The sequence below is a fragment of the Chaetodon auriga genome, chromosome 21, assembly GCF_051107435.1.
Source record: "Chaetodon auriga isolate fChaAug3 chromosome 21, fChaAug3.hap1, whole genome shotgun sequence".
Taxonomy (NCBI): domain Eukaryota; kingdom Metazoa; phylum Chordata; class Actinopteri; order Chaetodontiformes; family Chaetodontidae; genus Chaetodon; species Chaetodon auriga.
Genome location: NC_135094.1, coordinates 16,623,622 through 16,647,493, shown reverse-complemented (window position 1 = coordinate 16,647,493; position 23,872 = coordinate 16,623,622). Strand labels below are relative to the sequence as shown.

General features: G+C 41.3%; 1 protein-coding gene across 5 annotated transcripts in view; it reads left to right on the top strand.

Moving 5' to 3' along the window:
* The window catches only part of ntng1a (netrin g1a), a 100,872-nt gene extending 97,756 nt beyond the window's left edge, over nt 1-3,116 (top strand). For all 5 annotated transcript variants that reach the window (XM_076761528.1, XM_076761531.1, XM_076761527.1 and 2 more), the window contains one exon: nt 1,397-3,116. In XM_076761528.1, the coding sequence (XP_076617643.1) occupies nt 1,397-1,653 (257 nt within the window). In that variant the 3' untranslated portion in view covers nt 1,654-3,116. The remainder of the gene's footprint in view (nt 1-1,396) is intronic.
* The last annotated feature ends 20,756 nt before the right edge of the window (nt 3,117-23,872 follow it).

Sequence of the window (23,872 nt, the reverse complement as noted above, 5' to 3'; positions counted from 1 at the left end):
GCACAAATAGGATTCGCAGGAGTCAATGTTTCTTAACAAGCCTCCCATCAAAGCCCTATTTGGCTATTCTTGGGAGACAGCATGCATCCAATCCTGAGTATTAGGAGAGAGGCCTGATATTTGTTATTGTGATATTTATGTCCCATAGAGTTCATAGATTGCTCACCACATTGTTTTCCACTCCCATAAAGGACTGAAATGGGCAGAAGTGGCCCCTGTGTTTATCACTGTTTATTTGTCTCCGTTGGTTTATTAGTTTGTGCGGCGCTGCTTTGTTTGCCTCCAGCTTGCTTGACAGCTTGCCTCCACTGGGAATAGAGTGGCCTCGGTGTCCCAGCTCTAAATATACACCAATTTTCACCTGACGTTCAGTTTGTCTAAAGTCACTGCTGTTGGGGGGAAAGCCTTTCAGGCTTCGAGGAAATTGCGATTTTCTGTGCAGTAACGTAGGTGATGGGACGAGGTTTAAAATAACTTTGTTATTCCAGAAATGGAAATGATTAAAATGGAATTTGCACACACTAAAAACAGATTTGATTCATGTACAAAAGATAAGTTGAAAGCGGTCGCCAGCTTTTTATAAAGGAAAGGGGTTTTGGTCATGTTATATACAGATAATCATTCTTTTTTGTTGTTGTTCAGCTGCATGTTATAACATAGGAGGATGTGAAATTTCATTGGTCATGTTTTTTGAATAATTTAATCTTGGAGGAAAAACTTGCACACTATACAAATGTGAATATATATAAAGTGTAAAAACTCTTGTGATGGCAGATGTTTTTCTGCTCAGAAAAACAGACAATCCCTGTGAAAACACAGATGATAATATTGATCCCACTCTTACATCTGTACGGTAAATATGAAGCTGGAGGCAGCAGCTGAAAACACCACTTTCTACAGGGGTTTGTGTGCCTATTTGTGTTTCTTGGCTGGGAGATGTTAGGCCTACCGGGCAACCAGCAGAGAATCCAGGAAGCTAATGGTCCCGGCCAGAAAAAGAGCCCGGCACAAAACACCCACAAGAGTGGTATCGATCTTCTCATCTAACGCACGAGAAGACAGCAAATCAGCGCATTCCCCAAAATGTCAAACTACTCCTAGGAGTGCTTAAATTTGGGATAAAATGTGGTAACACTTTACTTGAAGAAAGAAGTAAAAGAAGAAGAGTTTTTGATTTGTTAGAATCAGACTATGACAGAATCCATCCCATCTTAATGGGGCATCTGAGCAAATAATTAAGTGATGTGAAATGAGTTAGCTGGGATTTGATAATGAGCCCTATGATGATGTGTTTTTGATGCATGACAGAGTGCACTTCAAGTAAAGTGTCACCCGAAACCTCTTGCATGTTTGATTCTCACTCCTCTCTCCTTTCTTTGCATTGCTCCCGCCGCAGCCCGGGTGTGTGACAACGAGCTCCTGCGCTGCCAAAATGGCGGGGTGTGTGTCAACAACGTCCGCTGCAACTGCCCCGCAGGCTACACGGGCCTGCAGTGCGAGAAGCGCCGCTGCGAGTCGGAGCTGGGGGGCTGCGGGGGCCCCGATTCGGGCCAGGCCCCCCTGATGCCCCCATCCTCCGTCACACTGCTGCTGCTGCTGCTGCTGTGCTCGGCACTGCTGAGAGAGGCCTCCTGCCGGCCCGCCGTGCTCTGAAGAGACCCGTGACCTGGTGGGAGTGATAAACCCCCCCACCACCTCTACCTTAACCTTCCCATCCCTCCGTTCAAATAATCAACAACCATTAAACAAGAGCAACCATGAGCTTTCTGGACTGTACTGTACTGAGCTTCTCCGCCGCCAGACTCAATGGACACTCGCGCTGACAATAAAGGGAATGTGCCCGACAAAAGAGTGCAAAGACTTTTCATTTAATTTCAAAGAATATATAGAAATGGAAAAAACATATACTTCTAAAAATACCAGATATTATTAAAAAAAAGAAAAAAAAAGAGCAACTGAGCATTTGCCTAATAAGAGTAAAATGAGCAAAGAACAATGAGACTCCCTCCCCCTCTAAGCCATACCAGGTACTCGAGCTCCTTCCAGTTTGAGAAGGGATAACCGAAGATGACAGACTCGTTCACTTCCTCTCTTATTGCCACGGCAACAACAGCTGCGACCAATCAGCTCTCGCACGAGCCGACAGAGGCCGCCGATCCCCCCCGGGATGCTTCTGTGAGTTAATGTTGGCTGGACTGATGCCGGAGAAATCTCAAAGAAACCGTCCCCGCTGAACGGCAGAGACTGGCCTCGGAAACACAACGGTTCCACTTCACCACAGCGACAAAACAAAAAAGAGGAGAAAACACAGGAAGCATTCTTTGCTGTCAGTGCATTGTGGATAGAAGGAAATCTGTCCGGACTGCCACTTTGTGACACAGAAACCTTGCCCACGTCGATCCCTCTCTAGCTTTCTGTCTCTCCTTCGAGCTCTCTCTCATCCTCCCTCCTGTTCATCCTCCCTCCCGTTCCGTCCCGCAGTCCCCATCCCCTCGCCATGCTGCCACAGACCTGTGCTTTCGTGAACGTTACTCTGTAAACCCTTGTTGGTTGAAAGATTCTTTTGTCCGATGTTAGTGATGCACATGTGTAAGAAGCCCCTTCCCCCCTCCCCTCCTTTTCCCCTTCTTCCAAAAAGATACTCCAATAAACCTGTCTGATTCTTTTTCTATCTTAGAGCCGCCACGCTCCCTCTACGATCATGGGTCAGAGGATAGTTTTCACCCGAGCAGACGAGAAGTGCATAGAAAACCATTGGTGTATTTGCAAGATCTTTTCTCGACAGAGCAAACAAAAAAAAGAGTCATGTAGTCCTTTTGTATCTTTGCCGAACTGTGATTGAAAAAAGGCAACCTTTAATGTATCTATTTAAGACATCCAAATGCGCAAGCAATTGTTTATGGTTTTCGTTTGATTTCCATTTCTTTCAGTCACCTACTTTATTTGTTAATATTACTTTTAGTTGTGCAGTTGATTTTCCTTTGTATTGGCAACGTGCTGGCATCAAAGAATATCAGTTTACATATACAGTATTAATAAAGTGTAATAAAAATCCCACCAAAGGACGTTATAAATGTTTTGTTCTTGCTTTAACACTTGAGAATTTAAGTGAATAAAAGTTTAAAAATTAAACTGTGTTGAGTGTTTGTTTGTCGCAGGTAAGTGAATCGTTTTGTTGTTGTTTTTTTATGTAAATATACAATGTAAATTCTACTTAAAATATCTTATATTTCTTATCCATCTTTTGACTTGAAATGATGAGCTGATGAATGATTCTGCTTAACTTCCTAAAGAAACACGATAGACGTACATATCAACAGATTTCCCAGCATGCATTCTTAGAGTTAAAACTCTCTGGAGACCCTTCTCCTCTGTAGTTTGATGGGAACAGACATGATGGTAGCTTGCTGTGTCCTCTTAATACCTGTTGAGACAAATCATGGTTGTGTCTTTTCAGAATAATGAAAACAATGTTATTATCAAATTCAATGCCAACTGCCATACGCTATTAACGTGTTTTGGGGGCAGTTTAATACGATGCCTTTGTACAAATTCTGCTTTGAATGATCGAACTGAGAAAAATGCATCTTAAGTTTATTGAATTCAAATTCAGTGAAGTTCAGCTTTCACGGCTAATGAGACTGAACCAATTGTTCAGCTTTATTTCCGTTAACTGACAGCAGGGAAACTTGAACCAGCTTAAAATGTTTTACAGTGCATGCTTTTGTTACCTTTTCCTTAATGTTACAGCTGCACACCATACTGAGGCTGCATTAACATTTAATTAACATACAGGAAAAAAAAAAAAACAGCAAAGGAATTTCAATCACAGCAGCAGAGTAGTTCATGTTAAGAAAATCAGACTTTTTTCTACGCTTAAATCTCTCTGCAGCACTATTTGGGTATTTACTGTTGTGATGAGTGCATTACAAAGTAGAAATCTTAGTATATGACTTCTATAAAAACGCTTCAGGTCCTTCAAGTGCTGTTACTGTATTGTTATCATATTTATATCTGCACATCCAATATTCGACAAACACTTGAGGTGCCGCTTAAGAAGTGCTGACACGTTGCATAAATCTGTGTATCAGCTTTGGTGATATTTCCGTCCTATTTATCTTGAATTCAATCTGGTAAAGATTTGTTTCAGTGGCATGCATTGTCGGAGGCACTGAATTAAATATTTACAACTATTGATGTCTCCCAGAGAGCCTGTGTTCAAAGTTTATATAGTGGGTCTTGTCAGACACTCGACAGTTCATCCATAACCTGAAATATTCAAACCGCAGCTCCGGCTAAACAGACTCCATCCTTTTATTTAAAAGTTTGACACGGAGGAAATAAAGGAATTTAGGACCATTGATTGTTATGCCAATAGCTGATATGGCTTTTTGTTTAACTGCACATGTTCTTTTCTTCTCAATAGGACAGTATTTAGATTGCAAATACACCTTTTTCCAAACGTACCTAGTCCTAGTTTCACACAGGGATCATCATCATGTACTGCAAACATACAACTTAATGAAACTCACTCTGGACTGTAGACATGCTACATGCTTTCTTTGCAGCTTCTCATGGTGAGGTAACAATTCTAACCCGACAGCAAGTCGAAATAACAGATTTTCTTTCCTGAAATATTCTCTCTTTCATGCCAACTTATTATTATTTTCATATAAATATATATATTTTTCATATTCTTGGTTGTGTCTAATCCAGAGCCTCCAAATCCCCAAATCAAAACTTCATGTTTTCAAACATCTTCAGTGTACTGTAGCACTTCACCGAAATGAAAATGAAAGACCCTTTTCATTTCGCTGGCTTTAGATTTTGTCTGTAAGTGCTGGAGCTGCTTTTCTTATTAAAAAACACGTTTTTCTTTCACATCCAATTTCTTTTACATTTTATTGAATTGAAATCATTTGTCTGATTTCTGCTTCTGTAATGTTGGGGAGTATCCTAAAAAAAGGTTATATACAGTATCTCTCTTCTTTGATACTCATTATTTATTGATATGCCAAAATTAGCAATTAATTCCATACAGACTGATAAATGCATCACATGTTTAAAACTGGATTGAATCACTGCTCAGAGATAACAAACTATAACAAAACTCTATTGTCTCAACCACTGCTGTGTGTGAGAGAGGCGTCGGACCCCAGGGACGCCCTGGTAAATTCAGTCAAAGTCACTTGTTTGTCAAGGTCCCCTACAGTGGCCCTAATTTTAACCATGTGTTCAGCCCAGGTGTCAATGCACCATGCTGCGTGGAGAATTAAAATAGAGTTGACGCCATTTGGGGAGAGGACTTCATCCTAGATATCTCACCTCCAGCAGCTGTTGGCTGACCCAACCATGAAGCATCTCCGTAATACCTCGGAGCGAGCCGTCCGCTGCCAGTGGATTATCTCGACCCTGTAATGTGCTTTGTGGAAATGACTGGTGAAAAGTGTTTAAAGGGGCAATGAGTGTGTTATCTTTTATTTCTGCCCTGCAGCAAAAACAGAGTGGAATTATCTGTGGGGGATCAAAGACTCAACAAAGGCATTCCAGCTACGGAGGCAATGAATGTTTCCTTGGCTCTATGCCGTAATTAGCTGGAATTATAACTGTTTGTGTCACTCACAGGCCACTGTAGCTTTAAGGAACAAGTGTCTTTGTCAGATTTGTGCAGATAAAAGAGAGAATAGGAGTCAAATCCAGTAATGCAACTCCAAACGTGTGAAGGACTTCTGATAGTTGTCTTAAAGGGAACCCACTTCTAAAGGAATCAATAACTTCTCACTTTGAGGTGGACTGTGTGTTTGTGGTTCCCATTTACAATCAATGACGATGCAAGCTGTCCATTTTCTCATCTATTTCTGTGCGGTACCTGATGCCCCACAATTGCAGTGAATCTTGAGGCTTTTCCCACTTGCTAGTGAGCCAAATTGCTACCTGATGTATCCTTAGTTCTCAAACTTCAGGGGTCTTTATCCATCCGCCATACTCGGATCATTTTGTTTGGAGTCATATTTAGCATTTCAAGATGGTTAAAATAATGAAAAGGAATAAAAACATTCACACATTAAATGGTTATACAGGAGGTGGATAGACCAGGAAAACATTTCTTGTGTTAATTAGCTTTAACTTCGACATGGAACACGCCTGGAATTAGAGATGGGATACATGCTTGAATTTGCACCATCAAGAAAAGAATGATTTGACGTTTAGTGAATTTTGCTCATTCTCTTGCCAGACATAAGGACAAGTTAGGCTTATACTGAGCTATTTTTGCCTCGGTGCAGTAACTTCTGTGAGTCTTGTCAACAGTATATTAATGTGTTCATTAGTTTGCTTTAGAGGTGCTGCTGGGCTGAATTTTTTTTACCTTTGGAAAGAGCCAGACTCGCTGTTTTCTCTGCTTTCAGCCTTAATGCTAAACTAAGTTAACTATCTCTTGCCTGTAGTGTATATTTAGAATAAACTATCCATGTCAGCAAGAAAGTGGATTTTCCTGACCACTAGGGGGCATCAGAAAGAAGCAGCAAGCACAAGTTGATATTCATGAGCACTGTCTCTTAGAAACTGCATTTGTACAGAACTAATTAGCAACAGCAAATATGTTTTGAAGTGACTGAATTTCGTTTTGTATACCTTAATTAACGGACCTGACAAATCGCTAAAATGTTGATAGTGATTGTGCGTCAAACTAGACAATCTTGCAATGCACTGTCCAGGAGTGACAACAGTATTATTCAACTTATTTATAGTTATGTTTTGGCACCAGTGGCACTTGGTTAATGACCCGTTAGCTACTGTTAGACAACAGCTAGCACTAGCATTCATGCACTTCCCAGCTAACATTATTGTTTGATGGTGTTACACAACACAATGGGCGGAAATTAATTCTGAAATATCACCGTACATATCGGACACATTTACTTAAGCCTGGAAGTAAAGTGCGCTGGATGTAGCTGCCAACAGAGCGGAGAGTGAACCAACACTGTAAGATTGCAGGCCGGAAAACCAAAACAATGAGCTGAAAGTTACTAAAAAGCTCTATAGAACTGAAGACCTGCAGGGTTGACTTTCGCAGGAAAGCAGTCATGTGATTCATTGTTTACATACAAAGCCACTTTAAAGACATACAGAGCCAATCTGATTCAACTATAAACTCAAGGCTGCTAAAATACAGACAGTTCTATAGACAGTGTCCCCGTTTGTAGTAACTGACGCACTCCAACCATGAATATCCAGGCTTTCCTTTTGTTCAGGTCAGGCAAGTCATCATATTAGGTGTCCTTGTTTGCCAAAAAGTGTCTATCCCTGACATTCTTTAAAAAAAAAAAAAAGAAAGAAGGAAAGAAAGAAATGCCATCTCCAGATATCATGAAGGACATTGCATAAGTGCTCAGAAGTCTGAAAACTCTGATGGGCCAGCACTGCTTTACAGGAAACTGTGTATTGTGCAAATAAAAAGATGTACCCTCTACAATAAAAATCATGTATTTCTCATCCCTGTCTATCCTACAAAGTGTCAGAGACTTGAACAGTGATAATGTTAAATGTGATATAGGCAACCGATAGACATAAATTAATTCAGACTGATCTGCTCATAATCATAGAATATAATAAGAAGAGGAGACGTCTCGGAGCATTGAGCGTCGCTTTAGTTTCTGTTTTTTAAACTGATCTTTTGTGAGAGGGCAAGTGAAAACAAGCTTAAGCAACCTTACATTACATCGGGCTGAGAGGTATTGACCTCTCCCCTGCACTCTTATTCCCGCTATGGTTGTGATGTGTTTGTTTGTGTGATGATCAATGCACTTATTGAACCACACACAGCACTTATTGATCAGTGATTCTTTTTCCTACAGTGGGCGCTGAGTGGTTTCTCCACACTGAAACTAGACATCCAGTACGTCCATTAAGGGATACTAAAGCTGCTACTCAGCTCGAAGCCTTCATAGAGCTCGACTGAAATTGTTTGACTTTTTCCCCCTTTATAAATGGTTCTTTTAAGGAAGTATGAAGGGTTTTTTTTGTTTTTCCTGTAGCCCACACCTTTGCTTTTAAACCACACTAGCATTAGCAGCATAATCTCAATGCTTGGCTAACGAATGAATACTCTAAAAGCTTCAAAGGTACAGATTCCTTTGGCGAACAGGACACCTGAGAGCTTCCACAGTGATGTTACCAGGGTAGTACGTCTCCCTGCTGGTGAACAAGTGTTACACATCTTGGATTCTTACTTGGGCGGAACATATTGGTGTTGTATTATTTTTACTTAGGGAAATATGAAATAGTCAGTTCTTGTAGTGTTTGGAAATGTTGGATATTCTTAAATTTAGGCAGCCTTTTATTGCCACAATTTCAGAAGAAATATTCAGTGTTAGATTGATGTTTTAATAAGTTTGATTGGTTCAAAAGGCATAGTGACAAACATATTTATGCATGCAATATGAAACTGCGATCTCAGAAAAGAGTTTCAATAAAAATGGAACATTTTTGTCGTTGTTATTGCAGTGCCGTTCTGTTGAATTGTGTTACATTGTGCATGCGATATCGTGTCCTTAGCAAGAAAAAAGAAGTTTAAACACATGTTTCTTTTCTGTATGCAAGACCATGGCTGTGTAGACATGAACAAATGAAAGATTTCTTCATTATCTTGTGATTTTCATATCAGCACAGTCTGTTTATTCAGTGCTGGGCCACATCATACATCGGCTGAGTGAGACAACACATGGGAGATAAAGTGATTGAGAAGTGAGACTGAGGAGTGACATCTTGTTGAAGTGAAAATATTGTGCAGTGGCACAGAGTTAAGCCATCGGGATTCAAGCTTTATCAGACTTTTTCCCAGTACTTCAAAATCCTTGACACTCATGATGACTTTCCAGCTGCGAGCAGGGAATGTTTGAAATGCAGAAAGCGAAATTCCATCGAGGCTCAACACAGTTGATGGATGTCAAACACTGCTCTCATGCCAGTGAGAGTCAGGAGCAGAGGGGAACCGGCACCAGCCACCATCTCATGAATGGAGCAGTTTTGATGTGACATTTTGGCAATGACAACCTTTTCCTGCACCATGGGATGATGCACCTGTAACTGGGAACCATAACCAGATGTAACTGATAATTCTGTGAATGAAACTGTAATGAGACTGAGGAATAATCGTATTGAAGATAGCGATGCTGGCTGATATGCCTTAGTAATACTATAGCTGTACATAGAAAGCGGACAGAAAACAAACCATGGCTATGGCTAAGATGGGAACATTTGACATTATATGATATTTTGGCAAATAATGTGCAGTAATACTAATAATATTATGTAACACTGTGATATAAGATGCGGTGTATGTGGTAAAATGTAATCTAAATCTAAGACAAGGCTTTCTGAGTCACTGAAAACCCTGGTGGGCATTAATATAAATTAAGGCATCTTAAATTTATGGGCTTAGTCAATATGTCCAGAAATGGAAAGGAAGATTTCTTCTGAAACAAGCTTACATTACTGGCATTGTTTTTTTTAAAGTGTTAACAACATCTTTTAAGGCAGCTGCAAGTCTTAACAGGCTTTTTCACAGCAGACGTGGGGCTCGTTCTCGATGAACTGCACACCGCCTGGGAAGCAGGGGAAAACAGGCAGCAGGAGCACTGACAAGAAGTCACACTCAAGACAGACAGTCTCCACAGTCCTTCACAGCATTGTCAGGAAGTCAAAGAAATATTTACATCCTGTTAGATCCACTTATATAGACTAGAACCTTCATGTTGGGCATGCAATCATATCAGTTTGCAGATGTATATAAAGAAACCGGCAAAATAAAGTCAATGCAGAGGTGCCAAAAACTGCAGTTCCCTGAATGCCACTTGAGGCTGGCTCCAAGTCAGTCCCCATAGACCCCCATGTTAAAATGCCCAACAGCAGAAATAAACATGTTTACAGCCTGGTGCAAAAAAACACTTTTGGTTTCTATAGCTAATTTTCCCGTTCATGACAAGGGGGTGAATTATTATATAACTCACTCATTATTGCCTCAGCCTCAGATTTACTGGCCGTTTGGTGGAGCCAGGCACCGCCAAGATGGCGACGGCTGGAGCCACTGTCTCTGAGCTTCATAATAACTCTTCAGAAATCTGTGGGTGATGTCACAGATACTATGTCCATGTCTTGTACAGTCTAGGATATAAATCAGCTGACCAGACATGCTGAACCTGTCCCTCTCAAACTACACACACTCGTTTGCAAAAAGTTTTGTGTCATGTAACACTTTAAAATGTATACGACGACTGTCATCTACTGTGTGCGGTCTATAAGAACTATAATTATAAAACTCCCCATCAACCACACAACACTGAGGCTGTTAATAACACAAAAGTTCAAGAGCAACATGTAACTAAGAAAATCAAAATCTCTAGGCAAATCTACGTATATGTCACATTGTTTTGCAATCGGAGGTGAGAAACTGCAGCACTTTTCTTTGCTGCTTTGATCTTGTGAGGTTCTTTGCCTACGTTTGCATGATGTCAGAGCAAATCTTAATCAAGTCGGACAGAAATCCAAACACCATGCATTACGTGGAGATCGCCAGTTATTGATTCTGCACAGGCCTGGCTCATCTCAAATGAGCCTTTTTTGACATTAACATACATTAACATACATAAGACACAACATTAACAGCAGGTCTGTTCTACCGAAGTGTCCTAGTAGTTGGAGACAGTGTGACAGTGACCCTGAAACTGAACCAGCTGAATGGAATTCAGCCATCCTTATTGCTTTTATCAACAGCTGTGATTTTTTTTTTAACTGTGACATGTCAAAATGTCTTCAACAAACAACACCTATTGAAGTGAACGCCTTCTAAAATCTCACCTCAGTTTGTGCCTGAAGCAACAATGGCAGACGACCAGTTTGTTTACGTTTGGTTAGCACTGGTAGCTCTAATTACGTACAAGTTTACTACTTGGCATTTTTCTACAGCATGAAGCATTTTAACATTAAAAACAATAATAGTTTGATGTTGGTGTAGATTTTATCACCGCCTTCTGGCCCAGTGTGCTTGTTTGAGTGTTTGGAATCGTTTTTTGCATTCTCATGTGTAGGGAGATATTCGATCGAACATGTGCCCTTCATCCACATGCAGTATTTAGGTCACTGAAAATGGAGCTTTTGATGAACTCTTTCCAGAGTGAAAATATTCTGAAACATGTAGACAGGGAAAACAGACTCTTTGGCTTGTGACGACAGTTTGGCGTTGTATCCTTTATGTGCATGAGGCGTTTTTGTGCCATGGCAAGCCTGGCCAAAATAGTGCTGGTGCTATTCTCACTAACAGGACTTTTTACATCTTTACACATCAATGTACAGTTACTGTTCCACTTTAAGGAACAGAGGCGTCAGAATGGGCTACAGGGGTCACTGCTACATATCCAAAACTCCCAATGACACAGACTTGTGTTGTGTTATATTATGAATCCTAGATTTATAATATGGAGGTTGGACCTCCAGCAGCCTGCCATAAATACATTTTATTCAGGCTTTTGATTGGACAGCATGGTGTCTGGGTTACAGTTATATCGCCACATGTTGGTTTGGCATGTTCTTGACAGCACTTCAGTGGTGTTTTTAATGTTTTCATACAGAAAGATTGTATTAACCACAGAGCTTGTGTGAACTTTTTTTTTTTGTGAATGAAAGTGAAAAACCCCCATTTTAAGAAATACCTGTGCACGTGTGCACAAGGGCTAGGAATTATAAGAAGTGCTCATTGTCCTGCTTTAACATGCAACAGGAGATTGAGGGAGATGTCAATGGAGCAGTCTGCACAGTCTGGGGAAAAGGTCTAATCAGGTTAAAGTGGAGGCACCTGTGTGAGTAAAGTGTGGCTCAGCAGTGCCTTTAAAAAGCCCACAAGTTGTTTCAGGCTGACCTTTTCATGCATGTGTCACAGGAGATCAGAACTGAGTGTTGTTTTCAGTATTGGAGTATGTTCTAAGTTTCTTGATACCTTTAGGGCTAGTTTTAAGTTCAGCAGATTGATTAGAAATACTTGGGTTGTTACTCGCTGACAAATAGCTGTCATTTTGATTTGGAAACAGACGAAACAGAAACAGGCTGCCTTATAAGGCTTTCCACTGTGAGGCTTTGTGAGAACAAATGAAGCACACCAGCCTCACGTCACAGTTCGCTCAGTTGCATTCTCATGTCAAAGTCAAAACTATAACAAGTGGCTGAATATAGAAGTGCTGAGATTTGAAGTAACAGATTGTTTGCTTTCTGTGTCATGCTCTTCCCTGCAGTGTGTATAGTATCAACCTGAGTACACACTGGACGTTTTCCACAGATGTAGTGTGTGCTGTGGACAAACAGTGTGTGCAACCACAGTGTCAACGCTCTGATACACTGATAGACTGAACAAACACAGGGTCAACGAAAAAGTCACATGGCTCACATGCCAGAATAAAAAGTCCTGTCAAACTGTATTATTTTGTTTTCTATCTTTTAAGCCTTAACCACACATATACAGGGATTTTATTAAAACAGGTATTTTCAGGTGGCATTGTTTCTCAAACGCTCCATTTTTCATGTGCACATGGACACACAGAGACCAGGGTTAAACACTGTTTGCATGTGTACAAGTGGCCAAACACAGAGGAATATGTTTGTTTTGCGAAGTATCCGCATGGTCAAGGTCTCAGTTTCAACTTTTTTCTCCTTTTTTGCCATAAATCCCACAAAACCAGTTAAGCGTAAACCTCTGATTTCCAGGATAATTGTTGTTCAAAGTAAGCAGCTAATTAAATGAATCAAAGATGTATTTGACAGTGATCTCTGTCATAGTGATGTCACTGTAAGGCAGATTTTGTTTGACAGTAATGTCTTGGTGCAACAGGTATTCATTCATGTATTTTCTCTTGCAGGCAGCCATATCAGTGTTCACTGTTGTCTGTGTTGTACTAATAAGACCAGAGACAGCTGTCTCGTCAGAAATAGAATTGATTCGGTGCCATGCCTGTGGCAAAACATCTGATGTGCAAAAGCCCTTTCAGACATGTGAGACTCGCATCTTTAGCTTCTGTAAACCAGACTGGGAAGAGACACCAGTGGCTGATTTTCAGTGTGTTATTAAATCAGTCAATGACAGAAAACGTGTCAGTCACATAGCTCTATGGATTTTATATGTGGGACCATAATCTCCCCGCTACTGTTTGTTTTCTCCAGTTGTTTCAGGGAAAAATGAGGCCACACTTGACAGATAGTGATATGTTCATTTGAAGTTTCTTTGACTTTAAAGAGAAGGGGATGGAGGTTCGAGAATTAGCATCACCGTAGCGTTGTTCACCTTCAAAGAGGCAGGCTAATTCCTGCTATCTTTGATGTTTCTGCAGGAACACCATGTAGTGGGAGATAGGAGTAAAAAGGTGACTGTCTGAGGAGAGAGTGATGCCTCGTGCTGCCTGCTAACTACGAATGAGGGGCCAAGATGGTCATCTGTGCCATCGTTAGCCAACATTCCTGTATCTTTCCTTTTATTGGGACAACAAAAGAGCATCTCTGGTGCTGTAAATACAGTTTGCTCCACTGCTGGCATCCCTGCAGCTTTAATAAGGATGGGATAATCAGCCGTATTGTGGTCCAGTCCTCCTAATGGGAATATCTCAGTAAAGGCTCTGGCAGCGAATCAAACAAAAAGCATTTACTGGATGGTAGAGAGACAAATATGGCTAAAAGTCCTTCGGCCTGGCAATTGGACCAGTGGGCAACCTCTATGGTTTGGATAGCACAGTGTGTTGGTTGGCAGCTCCGCAGCTAGAACCAGGGAAAGTAAATGAAAACCTCCCTCTTTGCTTTTCATCTACTGGAATTAAAGTGCCCTTCAGCAAACCATGTCTGTGATAGCCGGACTGTAAGTAGGTAAAATGGTTCCATACATGGATATATTAAAAAAGAGACGCTTGTGTTTGAGAGGTGGAGGAAGTATTGACACCAAAGTGCCGTTTTTTACTTTGAACTTATCTTTGAAGCCCACGTTAAAAAAGGATAATGAGAGAATACATAGGACGCTTTTGTTTCCTGAATCTCGTCCAACCAGCTGAAAATCTCTCCCCCTTCTGGTTTGCGCTGATGAGCAAATGCAGTCGGTAACCTAGATTGTTGCCTAGGAAGACCGTCATTAAGCAGCCGTCTCTGAGCAGCAGAAAATACCTTTTTTGCTTTCGCTTATCCCCAAGGACACAAACAGGTGTGTGAGTGAAATAATTATGCATGGCATGTTTGCTCTAAAGTCTTCTGCACAGCTTCGGTTTGCTGCAACTTCAGTGATGAAGATATAAATACATCTGAGCCTACCGTGATGGCAGTTAGCGTTTCCTGTTTTAAAGCAGTGTTAAAATGATATCAAGTGCAAAGCCGTTGTGTTGGATACCATCTAAATTCTGGCCACATAATCAACCATTTACTGAATACTTAACAATGAATGGCTTAGGGGTGTTGGTAGTAAACTGTGGCTGAAAGCCCCTTTTAGTAACTCAAGATTTTCACTTTCTTTCATCAACCAGAACATCCAAAGATCCAAAAGTTCCTCTGAATTTTCTACTTGGTATAACCAACAGGCATTTTGGCCACGCAGGAGTTCAAGCAGCTGCAAACTGACATTAGCTAGCACACATATTGATGCATCTTACTTGAGTCAAAGCTTTACTGTTTATTTTTTACCATCAGGTCATAAGTGTAGTTCTGCAAGAGCACACCAGAATGACACCACTTTTTTTCTGTTGCCAGGTTGCACAATCCAGCTAAAATATTTAAGCACTTGATGATCCAGCGTTCACTAAGGCACATGTCATGCCAGAGAGCCAATGAAAACAAATGGAATGTTCAGAGTTGTCATATTGGCATTGAAGCTGTGTTGATTGACTCACAGCATCAACTCATGCACTGCCAGCCCATAGCTAGCTAACTGGTAAACTGTTCTTATGGTTCTTAAGTTGTGATGCATTTGCAAAGAAACATCACTAAGCCAGCCTTTTTGACTTGGCCAGCTGCTGTGTCCACACTGGCTGCAGGAATTGAGTGTACTTAGCTACGTTTTCACAGCCTGTCTGATTGCAGAATCCTAGAAGGGCAACGGCTCAACTTGTATGTATGTATTAAAATGTATTAAACAAATACTGTAAATATTCTTACACCACCAGCTTTTTACACCATAATACATGAAAATGATCGCTACTCAGACATTGGTAATCGCTCCACACGTGTATTTCACTTTGCCATGTGACTGGAAATCCACAACAAACAAGGATTCAAAGTGTTTTCACGATCATAAGAAAATCTGATTTGTGGAAAGGAAGGAGAACGTTTACCGAATGGCACTGAAGAAATAATGAGAACATGACAAAGAAGATGTTCCAGTCTAAAAAGACCAGACAAACAACACCTACAGAGACTCACTCTCACTCACTCATGCGCACAACACACATAACAATAAAGTACTGACAGTAGCGCTGAGCATTGTTATCCTGATTATGAGGAAGTGTTAAGATGTGCAACATTTACATCCATAAGACACTAATAATGTAAAACTGTCCCACTCTAAAAACCATATTACCAACTGTACCAAAAAAGGTTCCATTTATTCTCAATAACCTTGAACAAAGAGGGCAATGAATGTTTAAAATAAAAACACATTTATCCTCTTGCTGCTGATCTCTGGGAAATGCAGAGCAAAAACAGAACAGCAGTGACCGCTCAGCACCAAGGATAAAAGAAGAAAAAAACACGGATCACTTACATTACCTTGAAAGGATTTAAGACAGTAAGAAGCAGTAAGATCATTTGCATATGACCTTGGGGAGCGTTTTGGTATGAGACAGAAAGGTGCTTCTCCGTGCGAGGATCTAATCAGACAGCTTGATTAAACCCGTGCAGACCCCCTGTTGCATGAGGGCTTTGCAGCTCACGTGTGTGAGCGTACACTCATTCAAGAATCACTTATCAAGGTAAATGAGCGTCAGTCAAGGTCTGAGATGCACTACACAGGTATCTGTCTCAGTGCCTTCTACCTTAAGTCTCCACCAAGCGTTTCCTGTGTCTTGGTAGACATTTGGACATGACATAAAGAGAAAAGGAGAGTTTTTAAGGTGTCAAAAAAAAATGATGGTGGTATTTTTGTCATGAAGTAAAAGTAAGTTTTTTTGATGGGGATCTCATTGTGATGGTGACGTGAAGAATTAGCAAGTGTGTTTTTCTATTTCACTGTGTCACTAATGCTTCGGATCAGCCCACAGTGTATACAATATCAGCTAATTAACTTCCCTTTCTGGCCTCACTCATGCTCCCACTCACTGTCAGTCCTCTCTCTCTCTTCTCCGAGCTCCTCTGCCACCAGTCCTCCTCACATCCCTCCTCTTTCTCTGCCTGCCTTTTTCGCCCACGTTTTCCGTCTTTGGTAATTTGGCCCAAGTTCATCTTGTCACCTAACGGATTCCTCAGCAAAGTGAAAAATGACATTTTGGGTCGGGGACTTCAAGGATGGTCAAGTTAATGAATGGCCACCAGATGGCCCTTATTAGGCTAATGTGTTCCCCCTCTCTGCAGCCCCAGCTCTCGCCTGGGGACCTAACTCACTGGCAGCCACTGTATATGTGTGTGCATCTCTGTTTCTATGTTTATGTGTGTCTGTGCATCTGAAGTATAGAAAGCAGGGGGGTATAGCATCTTAAATATGTGTTGTCGTTGAGTTAAATCAGGTTAACCTGAGAGGATGAAAGGACACAGCATCTCCACGTTAACTCGGCTGCTCTGTGTTTTGATGGGGTCAACTGTCCACTGCTGTCCCGGTCACTCCAGCACCCAGCTGACCCTCAGCCCTCCCCATCTGACAGCCTGACACCAGCCGCCGCCGTCGCACTCAAGTCTGAAGTTTGCATGCAAAAAATAGGATTCAGAGAATGAGCAACGAGGCGCTTTCCCTTCCAGTCTGACCGCGTGTTAATTGCCTCATTTATAATCCCTGCTCATCAAAATGAATAATTGTTGCAATGCATACATCCACCACAAAGACCTTTGTTAAACTCCAGAATTATGCTAAACATGGTAATTAATTGAGTTTAATTTATCAGATCGTCATCAGTGTAAGCTGCCGCGGGGCCTTTGTGTTTCCGTAGGTGAAATGTTGTAGCTACAAGAGATGAGCAGAGCAGAGCTGTCAAATCAGTTTCAAAGGAGGGATGCCGGTAGCTGCTCAACGAGTTCCTGGAGGCCTCAACATCTTCTCTCACCAGCAGATGGGATTCGTGATTATGTAAAAGATCCTTTTGTACAAATCACATCAACATGTTTTGTGAGCAGAATTTAATCAGTTGAACGGTTGACCAACAGCAAGCAGTCTTGGCAGTTTTGACCTTTGAGGGGATGGAGAGGCAGAAAGTCCAAAATAGATGACGCTATCATAGCTTATTAGCTGTGTTGCCACATTCAGTTTTATTTAATCTTCTCTGGTTAGATAAACTGTTCAGCACAAAAGAGAGACGCTGTGGATGCATTGTCCAATTAATCACCAAGCTAAGCTAACGATCGAACAAGCTTCTTAGCAGTCAGTTAGCAAACTCATTAGCTTTATTTTCCCTCGAAAACTAGCACTAGCTATTTCATTTGTAGTTAGGGAATTAGGCCACACATTGCAGCTTTTTCTTTTTCGGGGGTAATTTATTTCTAGTATTGTGATGTTAATTGTACTGTAGCTGTGCAGGGCTTGTTGCTTTGTTATTCTGGGTTAGGGTTAAACTGAAAAGTTTAACTTAAGCTTCACAATAAAATAATCAGAAAATGGACAAACTGACTGAAACTCATCATCTGGTTTTATGCTACTCTCGTCTCCCCTAAATCAGTCTGGGTTGTAACACAAATATAGTTACATACGCTAGCAAAACAATATGCTAAATAACGCCAGCTACAGTTAGCCTTAAGGTACCTAGCATTGCTTTTAGTCTTGAGGTGAAGACAGCTTTTACAATTACAATTAGTCATTTGTAGATGCTTTTATCCAAAGCGACGTACATATGAATGAAAATTACAGGTGTTACACAAACATCAAAACTCAGACTCAACATGGCTGACTCAGAGTGGTGTTTTTACATGCTACAGCAGGAGAAATATGTAAACAAAGGCTGAACTCCATTTAGCTGCTTCACTTCAAGGTCCCAATGTTGTGCATGCCGGCTCGCTGTCACGCTGTCTTGACTTACTGTGAACAGAATGGAGCCATTGTTAATGTTATTAGCAGCACCTGTGCTCCCATTATGACAAGATAAATGGCTTGCTGTGAAAAAGGCCTATTGTACAATACGTTGCAGCGAATGTACTGGCCTCTTCCAGTCGAATTGCACGCTCTGTTTGCATGTACCGACAACTGACATTCGGACGACAGTTTAAAAGGGAATTCAGTTCGGCAAATTCAGTTGCATTAAATGCAGCTAACAGATCCATGAGATGTGAGCGAGCGCATAAATAAAACGCAACTGAATGAGCAATTGATGCGTGAGCGTGGTTGCCACTGCAGACTAAATAGGGCAACAACATCGTTATCCATCACGGTGAAAGTGTAAAACTGTAATAAGGGAGTAGGGTGACCTCAGGCGGGACTGAAACTCCTCGTAGTGGTGGTGTGGTGCCATCAGCGGAGGTTGGGACATAACTGCTGACGCCACCACATTCCCAGGAATGACAAATGGGATCTGAATACATCTGGAGGTGCTTCAGGGGACACTAGGGAATGGGCACACTGCGAATGGCACGATTGCCAGTTGAGGTTAGGAGGGAAGGAGAGAGTTGAGCTCACTCTCTGCTTTGCCTCTAAGACCCCAAAATAGAAGCTCTGCCTCCCACATCTCCATCATCTCTCTGCCACACAGGAGGAAACAGGGGTCTGCATACATAATGTAGAGACCTCTATGAGCGTATATCAGTAACTAAACTACCTCTTGCCATAAATATGCTTAGAGCTACAGTGCTGAAGTAAAGTGTAATCATACATGGTTGCAGCTGCATGTCAAATAAGACACATCCACGCATTTTATACAGCCAATGAGGGATTTGAAGCTTGGTTGACCTTGCGTTAAAGATAATCTGCATTATTGTTATTATTGATTCCATATTAACCAACAAAAGAGCTTTGTTTTTCTTGAAGCTTTCCTCACTTTTTCCTATTTCCAGTGGTTGAAAAATCAATGTGGATGCTCCAACCATCTTAATAGATTTTGTCATACAGCATAAATAAGGCATAGCTAAATACTATCACAATGGAGAAAGTACTATTGCTTAGCTTAGTATATTAGCAGTAACTGCTATCTCTGCAGCCTGGTGGAATTCATATGATTTTCATGTGGTGCCTTTGAAATGACATACATGGGTGTATTTAATTAAAGAGTAATTAAACTAGCTCATAACTTTGAATGGAAAAGAAAGAAGGTCTATGCAAGGTCTATTATGTAAGGTCTGTGACAATGGTTATCATCAGCTTCAAAGGAAAAACAATTGAAGGTTTTATATATCTTTTATGCAGTTTAGCTAAGAGCCTTAAATGTTTTAACCCTTTTTTTTTTTTTTTTTTTCTCAATTCTCTACCTTCACGGACACATACACAGAGAGACAGCACGGTCCGCATTCACACATGTACACAGACATACTCTAATACTGAAATTTCTATGTATTATACAGTCCAGATAAATAATGGATGTGAAGCTTCCCAGCAGCACCTAAAATAAACTTATCTAGCATTTAAACAAGGTGCACTGGGGACTTTATTGAGCTCACACATAACTGTATATCCCCAAAGCAGTTCACATGCACAGGACATATGCTCAGGCAGTTAATGTGCCACATTAGAAATGTGATAAATATGTAGATAATTGAGATTGCGGTCTAGTCGTTTTAGCAGTGAAGATCTTGTAACACAAGGTTTATGATGCTGGAAAATCCTTCCAGCCCAACTTCAATAATAGAAGGCATAATGAGCTAATGCAGTTGGAACAGAGGGGCAAATGAAATGTAACTGAGACAGTAGCCTACCATACAGAGTGATAGTTTCCCTCGTCTCCTCTGCCAAATTGGAGTGGATCAGTGTGTGCTCCAGCCTCCCGTAAAAACCACAGGGGAGGCACGAATTCCAGGATCTCATAGATATGTGAAAGTACATCGGCTGTGTTGAAATGAGCACAAGTGAAAATACTGGTTTAGAAATCTACTGGAGTAAAAATGAAAGCGCAATTGAAGTTAATTTACTCAATTAAACTTAACGTTCCCTGTATTTATCTTTAAATTTCCCCTTAGGGTGCTTCAGCGTTAGATATCACATTTGCACATTGTTAACTAACATCACATATATATTCTGTGTCTCCCAGTGGTGCCTTGAGGCAAAATCACATTTATATTGAGGAAAACGTTCAGCTGTAGTGCGCCATGTGTTTAAGGCTGCCCCACTACATGAAATGGAAATTTCTAGGTGCCTTTATTTACATTTACCAATAATTCAGCGTGAGAAATTTGACACTTTTGGAAAGTGACTACAATTTCAAATGAAGCTCTCTGGGTTTGAACTCTGCACAATGTAAGTCTGTCATGGTGGGTCAGCTTCAGTTGTTTGTTCCAAAGTCATCGGCAGAATAAAATATGAACAAACAGAATTCATCTGAAACAATGACAGTTTGCAGTACTCACCAAAACTTGCTCTCTGTACAAAAAAACTATTAGGATACACCCAAATACACCTTTTCATCACTTCTTATACTGCATCAGACTCTTTTCTGAGTGTTTGTATTGCTAAATTCATAAATATCACCGGCAACAGGAAACTCCTGACGTATAGAGGGTTTTCTTTTCCATTATTGTTTGGCAGAAATGAAAAATTTGGCTGTATTTATAAACTGCTGCAGCTATACTTGTGCTGCTGTTGTGCTGTCTGACCAGCCGCTTTTCCCGGTAGCGTCATTACATAACATATGTGCACGCACACAGGTTGTCAAATACTCACATTTTGTGGCAACTCTCTGCACTGAAGAGAGTCTCATATGTCTCAGTGAGACGCACTGGGCTTTAAACTAGCTCCAGTGTAAACCCATGCTCAAGGTGACGGGCTCTTGTCTTCGGAATTCATGCACACCATTCGAAGTTGCTGGAATGGCGGACCCTGCCAGCACTGCTGTATACAGAGAGGTTGCACACATATTTAATGGATAAAGCGCAATACAGCCAGGCATCAATGCATCATTGTGAGTCCAGTGATTTACAGACTGGTGCATTATATTTGTCATTCATATAATTTAAGGAGTTTTGTACAGCTTTGTGATAATTTACTGGCATGTAACCATGATAACTAACCCATTGGAATAATTTAGTTGATAGTGGTGTGGGAAATCATTTCAAAATAACAATAAATGTATATTCTGCATCAAGTGCAGTATTATTACCTTACATTATGTGTTATTGCTGCTTCAAGACACATTTCTTGCTGCTACAGTCTGACTGGGTCACAGGTGTGATACTCACCCACACCTACGCTCTCCAAGTTTTTCAGTACTTTTTTCTGCTTTCTATAACAATTCATGCATCGAGAAAAAAAGTAGTGTGGAACATACAGGGTGTCATCACACCCAAGTGTTTATTTATAGACTAAACACAAATGCAGTCTGAATGTAACTGCTGCGAGTATCAAATATACATGTGACTCCGGTTAAGATGCATTTGACAAACTCTTTGTGTATTTCAGTGCATTTGGACTCAGATTTGTTTCTAGGTTCCGAGCGAACTCGGCTTCAGCTGCTGGTGTTTGATGACCTTGAAGGAAGGACAACAACATAAAGCACCGAGTCTGTATGTATTCTTTACGGATGTGAGGAGCAGAGTGTGTTCAACACTGCATGTATAATGTGGCTAAATAAAACTTGGAGTAAGCTTTTCAGGAAATTAAAGGATTCATCTTTAAGCGTTCTATAATACCGATTATTATTGAAGGCAATGTTTGAGCCACCATCTGCTACCAGTGTGTGCTTATACATCTGTGTGTGTGTGTGTGTGTGTGTGTGTGTGTGTGTGTGTGTGTGTGTTGGGGCACACATTCTGTACAGCTTGTATGTGTTTGTTTGTATTGTCACTACGACAAAGAACCACTGCTCTGAAAGTGCACTAGAGTATAGCTTCATTTCATGCCGCAGCCAGTTACAATAAATGCAGTCGCCCTGCACACACTTCACTTCTGAGAAATGCCAAGCCATGTCAACATGCACAACATGGCTCTAGAGGACATACGTTCCCTCGAATCAGTTCTGAATACATAACTATGTATGATAATAAACTAAAGGCTAGAATAACGTAGCTGCAACCTGTAAAGAAGGATGCCCGTAAAAGCTGGTACAGGAGTGTGAGTGTGTGTGTGTGTGTGTGTGTTTCTGAATGGGCAGGTGTATGTGTGGGTGTGTGTGTGCTTTATGGTGATGAGCTGTCTGAGTGTGTTCCGTAGACAGCACCTCGGTGTTTATGCAGTGCTGATAGTCTCCAGGAAAACAGGGGGGAAAGAGTGCTGCTTGATATTTACACACAGCAGCCATACCGTCTGGCAATGATGATGGCTCCCTCATGGCCCCAAAAGACAGCAGTAAACCCAGAGAAAGCAGGAGCGAGACAGAGTGAGAAATAGACTGGCATATACTGAGTGCAGTCGCAGAAGTCAGAACATGGCAGGTTTTATGAGCGAAGGGGAGATTGAGGGAAAAGTAGACAAATGACTGCACTGCTAAAGTGAAACAAGAGAGAGGTTTGAGTCAGCTGAGCAGGTCATTCTGCTGTTTTTGCATGTTACACTATAAATCAGATCTTTACTGTTTACGTCAGGACTGACAGTTGTTACTTTAATTCATTTTTATGACAAAGAAAATAAGCTTCCAAATTTTACTGATATTGGAAACATTTTCTGTGTCATTGAACGCAGCCTTGCAGTTGAGAACAAGAATTTCTTCCCTGTTGGTACTTTCAAGGAGATATCTGACCGATTCAAGTCACTTGACACATTCACAAGCTGTGTTTCCACACGATTTAATGGGTTTTCAGGGCCATCTTTGCTTTAGACTTTAGGTTTAATATTCTGACAGAAGTTTGCACTGGCGTGCCCTGTAATGGCTACCTGGAAGGTGGGAAATCAATCTAGAAATGCAGCATTTTTTGTGGAGCTCGGCAAGACAAAGCTCCTCATCTGCAATATAATATTATCTGTAATCATTCATCTTCATGTCTGATAGAGGAATGATGGACAGGAGGCTTACACAGCTGAAGTATGTACTTTGACATGTGGGGCCATGATAAGGACTGTGCCAGGGACTCTCTGATTTGGGATCAGCCTCACGCTAACTGTTATATTATCAGTGACAAGAGCTTCTCGTTCCATCGGTCTCAACAACACAGAATTCTCTGCTCGTCTTCAAAATCAAAGAGGACTGCACAAGTCCAGAAAGTTGGGTCCCAACAATCTCCCAATGCTGTAAAGCCAGCTGATGTCACCGTCTCACCAGCCATCTGTCACACCGGTGGTCCAACCTCAGCTGGAAGCAGCCTGGTAGTGGATCCAGACTGGCCCGGCCAAGGCGAAGCCCGCCTGGTGGGTATTTAGTGCAGCGTCTCTGTCCACCCCTGCAGTGCCAGCAACAGCCCACTCCACTCATCCTTTTGGTGCCCGAGCCTCAGTCTAGCTTCAGCACCGGCAGGTAACCGAGCAGCAGATGGCCGAGAAGACCACCACCCACACATGCACAAACACACACACACACACAAGACCTGCACATGCATGCACAATTGCTTTTCTGAAGAAGCTACAGTAAGCATCAACATATGGTCTGCATCT